The sequence below is a fragment of the Microtus pennsylvanicus genome, chromosome 6 (assembly GCF_037038515.1).
Source record: "Microtus pennsylvanicus isolate mMicPen1 chromosome 6, mMicPen1.hap1, whole genome shotgun sequence".
NCBI lineage: Eukaryota > Metazoa > Chordata > Mammalia > Rodentia > Cricetidae > Microtus > Microtus pennsylvanicus.
The window spans coordinates 125648143-125662901 of NC_134584.1; the positions used below are offsets into that span (position 1 = coordinate 125648143).

The following is a 14759-nucleotide window of genomic DNA, read 5'->3' on the forward strand; positions in this document are numbered from 1 at the left end:
AAACACATTTTAAAGATAACTAATCATGAAGGAAGAACAAGTCCTTCAAACTGACATAAATGTATTCCTTTTTAGAACACCGAGCTCATAAATTTTCTTGCAAATAATTCAGACTCACCTTTTCCGGAATATTCTGAATGATGATGTCCAAATGTGATAAAACAGATAAAAATGTACAAATGCTTGTTTTAAGTTTTTCTTCACCCTGACAGAAGATGAGGTAGATAAATTGTCATTAACTTAACTGTTAACGGGCTTAACTGTGAGTAAAGGCTGCTGGACTCTGGCACGTAGATGTGGGAGGCAGACTCTGTCCTTTTCCCTGAAGTAGCTTGGGCTTGCCACGTATAGGGTACAGGGCTGGAAACCAAAGAGGAAGGACACCTCCTGTAGCCCAGTGCAATGCAGGCAGAAATGTGGGTACGATCAAATAGCACCAGGTGGCACCAAATGCACCAAACCTAAAGGACAGGAAATCCTGCCTGGGGCAGGAATGGGTTCTGGGGTCAGTACAGAGGGAACTGGAAAAGAGCAAGATGAATATAAAGACACTGGGCAGAGGAGGTGAGGGTCTCACTGGCCCTTGGGATAGTACCCTGCTATTCAATCCAAGGCTGCAGACACATCTCCACATGCCAACCTTTTCCTAGTCAGAAGAGTATGAAGAAAACCTTTACTTACGTAAGAAAAACAGTCCCAGAACTTTGGAAGAAACTGAGGGAATTTATGAAGAATCAATATAATAAGCCACTCAATAAAATATTTTATAGATGCTTGATTGTTGGTGAAGCCAGCATGGAAAATCTTATCAATAATTCCATTCAAGAAGTTCTGAGGGAGAAAACATAAATTAAACGGTTAACACACTGTTCCTATTCAGTTTTAGAAGACTCTCCAGCTGAGGTTGGAAAAATGGCTCAGTGGTTAAGAGCACTGGCTTCTCCTGCTACTGGGTTCACTTCCCAGAACTCAGGGCAGTTCACAACTACCTCACTCCAGTTCTGGGGGATCCAACACCCTCTTCTGGCCCCTGTGGGCACTGCACGCGCGCACACACACAGTACACATGCATGCAGACAAACACACATGCACAGACTGTCTTCGTGCTGGAGCAGTTCTGAGCTCTGCACTGTTTACTCAGGCATCCATTGTATGACAAAGGTTTTGATCTGCTAGGCTTTTACAGGAAAAGGGAAAGATACAGAAGTCTAACAATTTCCCTAGTTACATACTTACTGCATTTCTGTGGGTGGTGCATATGTGTGTAAATATTTGTGTGTGTGTAGATGTGGGCATGCACACGTGTGGAGGCAGGCCAGAGGGCTTCAATGTTTAGGTGTTTTTCTCAATCACTCTCCACCTTGGTTTTTTGAGACAGGGTCTCTCACTGACCCCAGGCTTCTCCACTTTGGATAGACTGGCTGACCAGCAAGCCTTAGAGCTCCTCCATCTCCACCTTCTAAGCAATAGGGGGTGCCAACAAACCTCAGTTTTTATGTGACCTCAAGTCCCACTGAGCCACCTGTCCCATGTCATTCCATCATCTGTGGTTTTGGTTGAACCCCCCAACCCAACACATACTCAGTTATGTGTTTAAGTGGCAGCATTCACATGCAGCCTTATTTCACACGTGGACCCCGCAGCACAGAAACTACACCCGGAATGGGAGCAAAGCTGCTTTTCCTACGGCGTGTCCATCCACCTACCTCTGGCCTCTCAGCTCCACGGCCATCCCCTCCCCAGCCCCAGCTGTTCTCTGGCCCAGACTTTGAGCTCCAAATTCATCCCTCCCTCCATCCTCTCCACAAACTTACTTCTGCCTGGGTGATGGATGACACACGTGTGAGCATCAAGTGGAAAACGATTTAAAAAGTAGTGCCTGCTATGTTTAAGAGGAAAATCATTCTTAAATATGACTTGTGGTAGGAAAATGGCAAAGATGCTCATTTTTTAGAAACTACTTTTGGTTATTGTGTTTGTATATTTATGAGTGTGTGTGTAATATACACACAAAGAGAGGTCAGGAAAACTTTTGGGAGTCAGTACTCTCCTTCCACCATGTGGGTCCTAAGGATTGAACACAGATTGACCGTCATGATTGGCAGCAGGCAGCCTGTCTGTCTGTCTGTCTCTGCCTCACTCTCTCAGACACAGATTTGTTGTTGTTGTTGTTTAAACTCTATATAACTTTTCTGGCTGTCCTGGAATTTGCTTTGTAGACAGGGTGGCCTTGAATTCACAGAGATCCGCCTGCCTCTGAGTGCTGGGGTTAAAGGTGTGCGCCACCACACTCGGACGGATTTTATTACAGAGCATGAGAACTACCCACCTGATCAAATCTGGGGAACAGGACAAGCAGCGTCTGCCACACCCGGTTCTTCACCCGGTGCTGGAGGGAGTTCTCATGGTAGCGAGCTCTGGATCTGGATGCGGACTCATCCTGGAGAGACAGGGTGGACATCAGGAGTGAGACACCCTGACAGTCAATGACACCTCTGGACACAAGATGGCGGCACCCAGCCCTTCTGCACCAGAGCTTTTCTTCCTGGCTTTCAACCAAGCCAGCCAGGCAGTCCACCTTCCTCCCTTACACTGCTTTTATCAGGTCTTTTTTCCAAGACAACAAGAAAGGTAACTAACACAGCAGCGTTTGAGGGATCCTCAGATCCTCTGGGTGTGCCCTTCCTGGTATTTGCCGGTTTGCTTCATCCCACGCACACTGTGTGGATGCAGCACAGCAAACACAGTACAACACAGACTGGCACCGAAGTCACACGGATGAAGACTAAAGGGCCAAGGGAAGCAAACCAGAGAAGCTGAGGGAGACAGGTACTAACTAAGCCCTACTCAGAGTCGGGCTTTCTGTGGTAAAAGGAGTTTAGAACGACTTACTCCCTGTCTGTTTCCATATCCCTGTCTGTTTGTCTCCACATCCCCGTATGTCTGTCTCCACTCCCTGTCTGTCTGTCTCCACATCTCTGTCTGTCTCCACATCCCCGTCTGTCTGTCTCCACACACTCGGGTCAAGCGCCAGGCCGCAGCCTGGAGAGCAGAGTTGGCGCAAAGCAGGAAGAAGGCTCCTCCGCACCTTATCCAGGAGTCTGATGGCAAGATCTTCTATAAACAACTTGTGGGACACATCGGAGCCATCTAGCAGACACAAAAACTTGACAGCACAGATTCGCACATAATAATCTTCTCTCTTAGTACTTAAAACATAAAATGATAAACTATGTTAATATGTTTTAGAAGTAGAAAAATGCATCCACTGTTTGTACCAAATGTCATCACAAGTACCAAGTCCTTTCCTGAAATGTGCTTGAGGTCTATACTTAATGAGCAGCCTTTGCACTGGGAGGCAACAGATCACAACAAGCAAATATCTTACAGGAGAAGAGCACAGAATGGGCACAAATCCACCAAGGATACACACACACACCAAACAAAAATAAACATGTCCCTATCGATAATGTCATAACAGACCCAGACCCTAGCAAGACAAAGAGGAACAAGAACATGACTCTCAACTCCATAGCCTGTCTCTGCCTCCTGCTATACAGGAAGCGCTCTGAAAGCCTGCCCATCTGCAGCAAAGTGAAACCCTCAGTGTTTCCAGTCCTGGTTAACTCTTACAATGTTAATAAGTATCACTCTACTGTAACAAAAAGCACTTGGCAACACACACTGGAAAGTATCACTCTGATGGCTCTGTTAAACCAGCCCAGGAAACAGATAAAATAAACAGAACACAATGAACTAGGCTGGAGAGATGACTTGGCATATTAAGAGGATGTACAAACTATCCACAAGACCTGAGATCAGTTCCCAGCACCCACATCAGCTCACAGCTGCCTAGAACTCCAGCTCCAGGAGGCGCAACGCCCTCTTCTGGCCTCTTTAGGAACCTGCACTCACATGCACATACCCATCCACAAATATACACAGATCTGCATAAATAAAAGTCTTTGAAAACAACTGTAGCAGTGCTCACACTTCCTGAAGATACAGATAGCTCTGATGTGAACACCTGTTATAAATATGACGATTACTTGTCGGCCTTGCCTCTAAAATCACAATAAAAGGTCAATCAGATGAGAGCCATCTACCTAGAGTACACCCTCACAGCCTACTCCATACACATTAGCTACATACACCGATTACCTAGGAATTTTTGTGTGTTAATTATTCTTCAATGAAAGGGCTTTAAAAACCCAGGGCCTTTCATTCACTCTGTTTTTGTGCATAACACATTTACTTGTTAAAATAGTAAATATGAATTTGATGATAAATTTTACAACCAAATGAAGGGTTACAGAATAAAGGATGCACCCAGACCCCTTCCCCCAAAGAGGAGGGGGGTCTGTGTTATCCGATGGCACATCTTTTGGGGTTTCTCAGTGAAACAGTTCTGGCTGTCCTGGAACTCGCTCTGTAGACCAGGCTGGCCTCAAACTCACAGAGATCGGCCTGCCTTTGCCTCCCAAGTGCTGGGATTAAAAGCATGTGCTACCACTGCCCGGCCTGATGGATGTCTTTACTTGGACTAGACTATGCACTCAATTTTTGAAAGTTTATTAACTCAGTAAATGGTGAAGATAAAAATAAAATACACAAGCAAAGAATAATATTATTTTTAACACATTTTGAAGGCTTGCGTTATGGTTTGATTAGGAAACTGCGCCTCAGGTTCATGTGCTGATGGCCTGTTCCTGAGGGGTGGCCCCATTATGGAGTTTGTGGAACCCTGGGGAGGTGAGGCCTGGAGGAAGCGGGTCACCGGGTCCTTAAGGTTTACAGCCCTGTCTCACTTTCCATTCTCTCTGCTTCTAGGCTCTTAAAGCCACCGCTATAAGCCAATCCTAAACTATATATACGATTGTATATCCTGGACTATATCCCCAAACCTCTCTTAAATTGCTGTCAGACATTTAACCACAGAAATAACAGTGATTAATAGTAACAATAACAAATTAATATAGCTTGTTCATTAAAATAGATATAACGATAAAACTTATTAATCTATGAATAATGGAGCTAGAGAGACGGTTCAGCAGTTAAGAGCACGAGCTTCTCTTTCAGAGGACACAGGGTCAATGCCCAGGACCCACATGGCGGGTCACAACCTTCTGTAACTCCACTTCCAGGGGATCCTTCTCAGCTCTCAGGGCCCCAGTCATGCATGTGGTGCACAGACATTCGTGCAGGCAAAACTTACCCATACATATAAAATAAAAACAAATATCCCTTTCTGTTATGAATAAAGACTGCCTTGGTCAAGTGGGAGATCTCACTAGCATCGAGACACAGGAAATGAGCTGCACTTACTCCTCTATGATGATGTTTGCTGCACAGTCGGGTCCAAGGTTTTCTATGAAGGTTTGGACATCCTGAATAAGTCTTAAAAATGTGGGAAGAAAAAACAAATCAGAGATTCAGGAGAGGAAAATATTAAAGCCCCAAAGTTAATGCTACAACCTTCTGGCTGAAAGCTCAGCACACACGTTAACTCCACCCACGTGTGAGAAGCTGACACAGTAGCATGTTTACCTCTGATCGCGCCTAAACACTGTTCCAAACACACAAGCCTCCAGGACAAGTTCGCTGTAATCCTTAGCACTGGAGAGTGAGCCCTGGGACAGCCCAGAAGAAGCCGCTACCCAAGACTGGCAGCAGTGACGGATCAGAGTGTTGAAGGCCCCTGTTTTCATGGAGGACATTTCGATAATCTCGCACATAATCTGAAATGAAGCACGGCACTCGGGTTAACCTCTGGCCAGCTAAAAAGAAAACCAGCAGCATACCAGTGATACAACTAGCACTGTGACCCTTCTGATGATGTTCCTGAAGAAATAGCCTTCTGCACTGTGACCCTTCTGATGATGTTCCTGAAGAAATAGCCTTCTGCACTGTGACCCTTCTGATGATGTTCCTGAAGAAACAGCCTTCTGCACTGTGACCCTTCCGATGATGTTCCTGAAGAAATAGCCTTCTGCACTGTGACCCTTCCGATGATGTTCCTGAAGAAATAGCCTTCTGCACTGTGACCCTTCTGATGATGTTCCTGAAGAAATAGCCTTCTGCACTGTGATCCTTCTGATGATGTTCCTGAAGAAATAGCCTAGCCTTCTGCACTATGATCCTTCCGATGATGTTCCTGAAGAAATAGCCTTCTGGCCTGGGTCAGCGTGGCAGATGTAGATGAGGAGACACGTGTCTGTGAGTGCCTGCAGGACGTTTCTCCCAGAGACACTTCAGTCAAGACAAAGACACTCTGAATGCAGTGGCGCTCTGCAGGCTGGGGTCATAGGCTGGATCAAAAGGAGGAAGCGAGCAGAGCGCTGGCATTTATCTCTCTGTTTGCCGACTGTGGATGCCACGTGACCAGCTGCCTCGTGTCTCTGCTGCCATGCCTTCCCCACCGTGTTGGAGTGTGCCAGGCATTCAGTCATAGCAATGAGAGAAGTAACACACAGCTGGGTCCCAAACTGTGCACTAACTAGAGAATACATACAGATTGTGATGTCAACGTACAAAGGGGTTCCAACATTGAAAACAAAACTCTCAGGACCTGCTGGAGAGTATTTTCTGTTTATGGCAGTGTATTTACTTTACTGACATGGTAAATGGGAACTGTGTGATAAATTTAGTGTTTCAAGAGTGTGTGTTAAGTCCAGTCTTCCTGGCCAGGCCATCCACCCAGCGCTCTCCAGGAGAGACCTGTGCCAAGGACACAGAAGGAGAGAGCAGCCCCTCCCTGCAAAAACAGGACCTCAGTGCTCCAGGGGGCCCAGAGCATAGTCTGCACCTTCCCACAGTGACAGAAGGGTGGAAACCGGAATCAACCTGAGTCTCCAGCAAGACAGAATCCCATTGGGTTATCCTCCCTGTTGAAGGAGTACAGCCACCCCTCACAACCCTAGGGAACTGTTCCTGAATGCCCCTGGACGGCCAAATCAACAAAGGCTTCAAGCCCTGCTTGTGTAAAGCGGTGTGCAGTCTGAATGGAGCCTCCATGTGGGAACATCATAGCTACTTTAGATCAGACGTGCAACCTGGGCCCACGGCTGCAGCTGGTTAGGAGGGTCGCACATACCCCAACATATCTGCAGCCTGATGTCATGCTGCAGTACCCGAAGGCTGACACCCTGCTCCTAGTGATCGCTGGGTGACTGGTAATATCTAATACAGTATAAGGAGGGGTCATATTTTTATAAACAACAAAAAGGCAGTACTGATGCAATTTTTAAAATATCCCTTTTTAAAATGCTCTTTAAATTTTTTCACGTTCATTTCTTTTGGGCAGGGCACACAAACACCGCAGGATGGAGGTGGAAGACAGAGGAAAACATTCAGAAGCTGCTCCCAACTTTTACCAGGTGGGTGGAACCCAACTCTGGTTTCCAGACGGCAGCAAGCATCTTTACCCACGGAGCCATCTCTCTGGCCCTCAAATGTTCCTACTTATTGTCTGATCTGTGAATGGGGAAGCCTCGGGTGCAGGGGTTGTCCACACCTCTAGAAAACAAAGAACTTTCAATCCCCGTATTTCTCTACAGGAGGCTTAAAGTACAATGTGAGCGCAGGGGCAAGCGCTAGCCCCGCCATGCCCTGCCATGCCCCGCCATGCCCCTCCAGTCCCTGCCAGTGTCAGAGCACACCAGCTCGGCTCTGCACCATGCCCCTGCCACCCTCCAGGAGGAACAAGGCTTCCAGGAGTTCGGCCTCCTGAGTTCCCCATCCTTAACTTGCCAAATGACTCAAGTTTGATTTTGGTGGTGGTGGTGGTGGTTTGTTTGTCTTGAGACCGTGCCTCCCTATGTAACTCTGTCTGGCCTGAAACTCAGTATGTAGACCAGACTGGTCACAAACTTAGAGATCCACCGGCCTCCGCCTCCTGAGTGTTGAGATTAAAACTTTTGCTGCCACACTCACCTGTGACTCAAGGGCTTAAATCCTGTTTGAACAGGGTGGGAAGAGCTGTGTCTGAGTGTGAAGTGCGCCACAGGCTCATGGGTAACAGCCCCTTTGTCCACCTGGTGGTGATGTTCTGAAAGGTGGCTCTTTGGAGGAGGACAGCTAGACTGGCCCTGCTTTGGCTGTTCTCTGCTTCCCAGTGCACTAATCTGTCAGGAGTGGCTGCTTCCCTCTCCTTCCACTACAAAGGGAACAGCCACATTCCTTCCTTGTCACAATGGACCGTAGCTCCTGAAACTGAGCAGGAGCCAACTGCTCCTCAAGTCCTGTCTATGGACTCTCCGGTCACAGCAGGGCAGGTGGGGGCCTCCTGAGCCTCCCGCCGCTGCCATGTTTCCTCATCTCACGCAGGAAGGCATTCTGAGAACAAAGCCCCAGTCCTAGTGAATAGTTACAAACACCCTCTCCTTTCACCGTCTACAGACTGTCCAACACGCAGAGAGAAAAAAGTTACCTCCTTGATCCTGAAGTATGCCTGGCCCTTGAGTTCTGCAGCAATGGTAAGAATTTCATTATCGAAAACAAAGTGGACGAAAGCTTTTAAGTTAGGCCAGAACGTCAGCTGGGTGTTGCTCAGGGAAGATACCGTTTTCCAGGCCAGGTCAAAAGATTCTATGCAGAGCGACTCGTCGGAAGTCAGGAGCTGGCATAAGAGGTGAAAATACTCAGTGGTGAAAAAAACCCAGAAGGGCTGCTGTTTCTCCATCACCCAGCCCTCCTTCCCCTCCGTCTCACCTTGGGAACCAGCATCTCCATGCAGTGGAACACAGGTAAGATGTGGCCGGCAGGGAGCACAGTGAGGACATCCAGGGCCAACCGCAGGGTCTGCACGGGCAGCTGGACAGCAGGGAGACGGCACTCCAGCGTGTCACTTTCCATGGCTGGGATAAGGAGGCGGTGTTTCCTCAGCAGCCAGCAGAGGCAGACCCACTGATCGTGCAGATACTGGGCCACTGTTTTTCCCCATCCTTGAGAAGATGGCGATTCTTCAAAAGCACTGAGATTTTGAAAAGAAAAGACACTAAGTCACTGACTTTCCCAGATTCGTCTTTACTTCATGGGAACGTGGCGCTGTGCCTTACAGAGGCAAAGCAGGTGGGTGGTTTGAGAGTGGTCTAGCTCCTGCAAATCCTTCCACAGAGCTGGGAGGGAGGGAACTGGGAGGTGGGGGCTCTGCCAACTTTTCTATAGGGAGGTAAAAGAGCACAAAATCCTCTCCATGATCCAGGTAATTTACAGGCTTTTCAGTCTCCAAAATCACATGTTTCCTTTTGTGCCACCCAGGCTCCAACACTGTCAGACAACCGGAAACAGACCGCGGCAAAGGATATGTGCAGCACATGTGTCCAACAGCCTGCCCGCTAGACGCTGGAGCCACCCCACAGACTTGCCTTGAGAGACTGGCTGAAAACCAAGTCAGCAGGTGTCTGACACGGGAGATGAAGAACCTAACGGTGCACTCTTGACCAAAATGGAGCCTCATCTCCCCAACTCCGCTACACCATGAACACCACACCACCGGGGATCCCTAATGACCATGACTGCACAAAAGCCAGATTGCTAAACCTTAACAAAAATGTTCCTCATTCACCTGCCGTTCTCCAAGGGATGCACACAGCTGTTCTGCTCCTCTGAGTGGGGCTTCTTCAGCATCTGATTGAGTGGAAGAGCTGCCAGAAACCTGTCCAGGGGCTCAGCATCGGGAGAATCCAGCTGCAGCACTGGGTGCCGGTCCACAGCCTTACACAGAGCTGCCAGGGTAGCCATGCTGACCGCTCTCTGCACCTGACGGCCCAGGGTTGGCTCCTGCAGGGGATAAAACAATCCTGATGTGAGGGAATCGAATCTCAGTCTGAGGCAACCGGGGCTGCAAGGCTACGGCACCTCATTCCCTGCCTCCCCTCCGAACATCAGTGGGATAAAAGAAGTTCAAGCATACGCCTACGCCAGTTTGGAAAGGCAGTCAGCACTCAGCATGTAAGAAGCAAATTCAAGCTCTACGGTAAGGGCTGCCTAGACCTCCTTATACGACAGATCAACTGCCTCTGAGTAACACGGCCCTGGCCTCGTCAGGGTTCGAACCCAGGAGACAGCCACTGAAGCTGGGCTTTTAGCCACTCTGCCTTTCTGGGATGTTTAAGAAATGCCTACAGGTGCTAAAATTCAGCGCCGACGTATCTGCATAAATCACAACACAAACTATGAATAATAATCAAAAATAATAAAATAATAAAAAATAAAGGAAATAAAGAGCACCGTGTAGGCTTGAGGGGCATCGGGAAGGAAGGAGCGAGACCCTGATCCAGCAGAGGCTGCCACTCCCTCTCCTGCAAGGGTCAAGCCAGATGGAAGTCAGGTAGAAGGCACTGTGGTCACAGTATAAAACCGCCCAGATGGAAGTCAGGTAGAAGGCACTATGGTCACAGTATAAAACCGCCCAGGCTCACATGAACACGTGGTCCTCAGCTGGCGGTACTGTTTGGGGGTTCTGGAATCCTAGTTAGTAGGGGTGGGGTCGTTCTGGTGCAAGCTCTTTACTTCCTGGTTTGCTGTGACACTAAGACAGGAGCCTCTACACCTTAACAACCTAACACTTGTCTCTTAAATGCTAAGTAGGAAAGAACCCTTCCCTTCAGTCACCTGTCAGGTGAGTAAAGAGCACAGACTTGTGGGTACCTGGGGCAGCTGCAGCCCAGGGCACATGGGACCAGGGAGGAAGCCAAGCACAGCGGCTGAGATCTAAGACTGATGATCCTGTCCCGGGCCAGCGTGAGCAGATGACCTGGGTCACCTCCCATATCTGAGGTGACTTAAGACTGAAGAGCTGCTGGGTTGAAGGCTGAAGAACCCAGCAGCTCAGGAGGCTGAGGTAGGAGGAGCGTGAGTTCAAGGTCTGTCTGAGCTACAAAGAAAATTCAAGGTTAGCCTGAGTAACCTAGTAAGATTCTGTCCTCAAGTTTAAACAAGGTGGGGCGAGGGAGGATGATACACGCCCAGTACAAAGGTTGTGACCCCACGAGTGTAGTACAGCTGAAGGTGGGATCATGAAAAATCTGGCCATCATCAGAGAGGTCTGAATGCACAATGACTCCAAATTAATTGAGAATCAAACATGTGATGAGTCTAAGGTGTTGATGGCTGTGCTGTCCATACCGACTGTGGGACCTCACGGTGTTGATGGCTGTGCCTGTCCATACCGACTGTGGGACCTCACGGTGTTGATGGCCGTGCCTGTCCATACCGACTGTGGGACCTCACGGTGTTGATGGCTGTGCTGTCCATACCGACTGTGGGACCTCACGGTGTTGATGGCTGTGCTGTCCATACCGACTGTGGGACCTCACGGTGTTGATGGCTGTGCCTGTCCATACCGACTGTGGGACCTCACGGTGTTGATGGCTGTGCCTGTCCATACCGACTGGGGGACCTCACGGTGTTGATGGCCGTGCCTGTCCATACCGACTGTGGGACCTCACGGTGTTGATGGCTGTGCCTGTCCATACCGACTGTGGGACCTCACGGTGTTGATGGCCGTGCCTGTCCATACCGACTGTGGGACCTCACGGTGTTGATGGCTGTGCTGTCCATACCGACTGTGGGACCTCACGGTGTTGATGGCCGTGCTGTCCATACCGACTGTGGGACCTCACGGTGTTGATGGCTGTGCTGTCCATACCGACTGTGGGACCTCACGGTGTTGATGGCTGTGCCTGTCCATACCGACTGTGGGACCTCACAGTGTTGATGGCTGTGCTGTCCATACCGACTGTGGGACCTCACAGTGTTGATGGCTGTGCTGTCCATACCGACTCTGGGACCTCACAGTGTTGATGGCTGTGCTGTCCATACCGACTGTGGGACCTCACAGTGTTGATGGCTGTGCTGTCCATACCGACTGTGGGACCTCACGGTGTTGATGGCTGTGCTGTCCATACCGACTGTGGGACCTCACGGTGTTGATGGCCGTGCCTGTCCATACCGACTGTGGGACCTCACAGTGTTGATGGCTGTGCTGTCCATACCGACTGTGGGACCTCACAGTGTTGATGGCTGTGCTGTCCATACCGACTGTGGGACCTCACAGTGTTGATGGCTGTGCTGTCCATACCGACTGTGGGACCTCACGGTGTTGATGGCTGTGCCTGTCCATACCGACTGTGGGACCTCACAGTGTTGATGGCTGTGCTGTCCATACCGACTGTGGGACCTCACAGTGTTGATGGCTGTGCTGTCCATACCGACTGTGGGACCTCACGGTGTTGATGGCTGTGCTGTCCATACCGACTGTGGGACCTCACGGTGTTGATGGCTGTGCCTGTCCATACCGACTGTGGGACCTCACGGTGTTGATGGCTGTGCTGTCCATACCGACTGTGGGACCTCACGGTGTTCATGGCCGTGCCTGTCCATACCGACTGTGGGACCTCACGGTGTTGATGGCTGTGCTGTCCATACCGACTGTGGGACCTCACGGTGTTGATGGCCGTGCCTGTCCATACCGACTGTGGGACCTCACGGTGTTGATGGCTGTGCTGTCCATACTGACTGTGGGACCTCACGGTGTTGATGGCTGTGCTGTCCATACCGACTGTGGGACCTCACGGTGTTGATGGCCGTGCCTGTCCATACCGACTGTAGGACCTCACGGTGTTGATGGCTGTGCCTGTCCATACCGACTGTGGGACCTCACGGTGTTGATGGCTGTGCTGTCCATACCGACTGTGGGACCTCACGGTGTTGATGGCCGTGCCTGTCCATACCGACTGTGGGACCTCACGGTGTTGATGGCTGTGCTGTCCATACTGACTGTGGGACCTCACGGTGTTGATGGCTGTGCTGTCCATACCGACTGTGGGACCTCACGGTGTTGATGGCCGTGCCTGTCCATACCGACTGTGGGACCTCACGGTGTTGATGGCTGTGCTGTCCATACCGACTGTGGGACCTCACGGTGTTGATGGCTGTGCTGTCCATACCGACTGTGGGACCTCACGGTGTTGATGGCTGTGCTGTCCATACCGACTGTAGGACTTCACGGTGTTGATGGCCGTGCCTGTCCATACCGACTGTGGGACCTCATGGTGTTGATGGCTGTGCTGTCCATACCGACTGTGGGACCTCACGGTGTTGATGGCCGTGCCTGTCCATACCGACTGTGGGACCTCACGGTGTTGATGGCTGTGCTGTCCATACTGACTGTGGGACCTCACGGTGTTGATGGCTGTGCTGTCCATACCGACTGTGGGACCTCACGGTGTTGATGGCCGTGCCTGTCCATACCGACTGTAGGACCTCACGGTGTTGATGGCTGTGCCTGTCCATACCGACTGTGGGACCTCACAGTGTTGATGGCTGTGCTGTCCATACCGACTGTGGGACCTCACGGTGTTGATGGCCGTGCCTGTCCATACCGACTGTGGGACCTCACGGTGTTGATGGCTGTGCTGTCCATACTGACTGTGGGACCTCACGGTGTTGATGGCTGTGCTGTCCATACCGACTGTGGGACCTCACGGTGTTGATGGCCGTGCCTGTCCATACCGACTGTAGGACCTCACGGTGTTGATGGCTGTGCCTGTCCATACCGACTGTGGGACCTCACGGTGTTGATGGCTGTGCTGTCCATACCGACTGTGGGACCTCACGGTGTTGATGGCTGTGCCTGTCCATACCGACTGTGGGACCTCACGGTGTTGATGGCTGTGCCTGTCCATACCGACTGTGGGACCTCACAGTGTTGATGGCCGTGCCTGTCCATACCGACTGTAGGACCTCACGGTGTTGATGGCTGTGCTGTCCATACCGACTGTGGGACCTCACGGTGTTGATGGCTGTGCTGTCCATACCGACTGTGGGACCTCACGGTGTTGATGGCTGTGCTGTCCATACCGACTCTGGGACCTCACGGTGTTGATGGCCGTGCCTGTCCATACCGACTGTGGGACCTCACGGTGTTGATGGCTGTGCCTGTCCATACCGACTCTGGGACCTCACGGTGTTGATGGCTGTGCTGTCCATACCGACTGTAGGACTTCACGGTGTTGATGGCTGTGCCTGTCCATACCGACTGTGGGACCTCACGGTGTTGATGGCTGTGCCTGTCCATACCGACTCTGGGACCTCACGGTGTTGATGGCTGTGCTGTCCATACCGACTGTAGGACTTCACGGTGTTGATGGCTGTGCCTGTCCATACCGACTGTGGGACCTCACGGTGTTGATGGCCGTGTCTGTCCATACCGACTGTGGGACCTCACGGTGTTGATGGCCGTGTCTGTCCATACCGACTCTGGGACCTCACGGTGTTGATGGCTGTGCTGTCCATACCGACTGTGGGACCTCACGGTGTTGATGGCTGTGCCTGTCCATACCGACTGTGGGACCTCACGGTGTTGATGGCCGTGTCTGTCCATACCGACTGTGGGACCTCACGGTGTTGATGGCCGTGTCTGTCCATACCGACTGTGGGACCTCACGGTGTTGATGGCTGTGCTGTCCATACCGACTGTGGGACCTCACGGTGTTGATGGTTGTGCTGTCCATACCGACTGTGGGACCTCACGGTGTTGATGGCCGTGTCTGTCCATACCGACTCTGGGACCTCACGGTGTTGATGGCTGTGCCTGTCCATACCGACTCTGGGACCTCACGGTGTTGATGGCTGTGCCTGTCCATACCGACTCTGGGACCTCACGGTGTTGATGGCCGTGCCTGTCCATACCGACTGTGGGACCTCACGGTGTTGATGGCTGTGCCTGTCCATACCGACTCTGGGACCTCACGGTG

The 14759-nt window shown here is 50.7% G+C and overlaps 1 protein-coding gene across 4 annotated transcripts in view; it reads right to left on the bottom strand.

Moving 5' to 3' along the window:
* The window catches only part of Tarbp1 (tRNA guanosine 2 -O-methyltransferase TARBP1), a 56272-nt gene that overhangs the window by 13529 nt on the left and 27984 nt on the right, over positions 1–14759 (bottom strand). For all 4 annotated transcript variants that reach the window (XM_075977701.1, XM_075977700.1, XM_075977702.1 and 1 more), the window contains exons 15-23: positions 9566–9780; positions 8710–8971; positions 8429–8617; positions 5548–5738; positions 5326–5397; positions 3089–3209; positions 2330–2440; positions 682–831; positions 119–205 (exon numbers count right to left, since the gene is read on the bottom strand). In XM_075977701.1, coding sequence (XP_075833816.1) covers positions 119–205; positions 682–831; positions 2330–2440; positions 3089–3209; positions 5326–5397; positions 5548–5738; positions 8429–8617; positions 8710–8971; positions 9566–9780 — 1398 coding nt within the window. The remainder of the gene's footprint in view (positions 1–118; positions 206–681; positions 832–2329; positions 2441–3088; positions 3210–5325; positions 5398–5547; positions 5739–8428; positions 8618–8709; positions 8972–9565; positions 9781–14759) is intronic.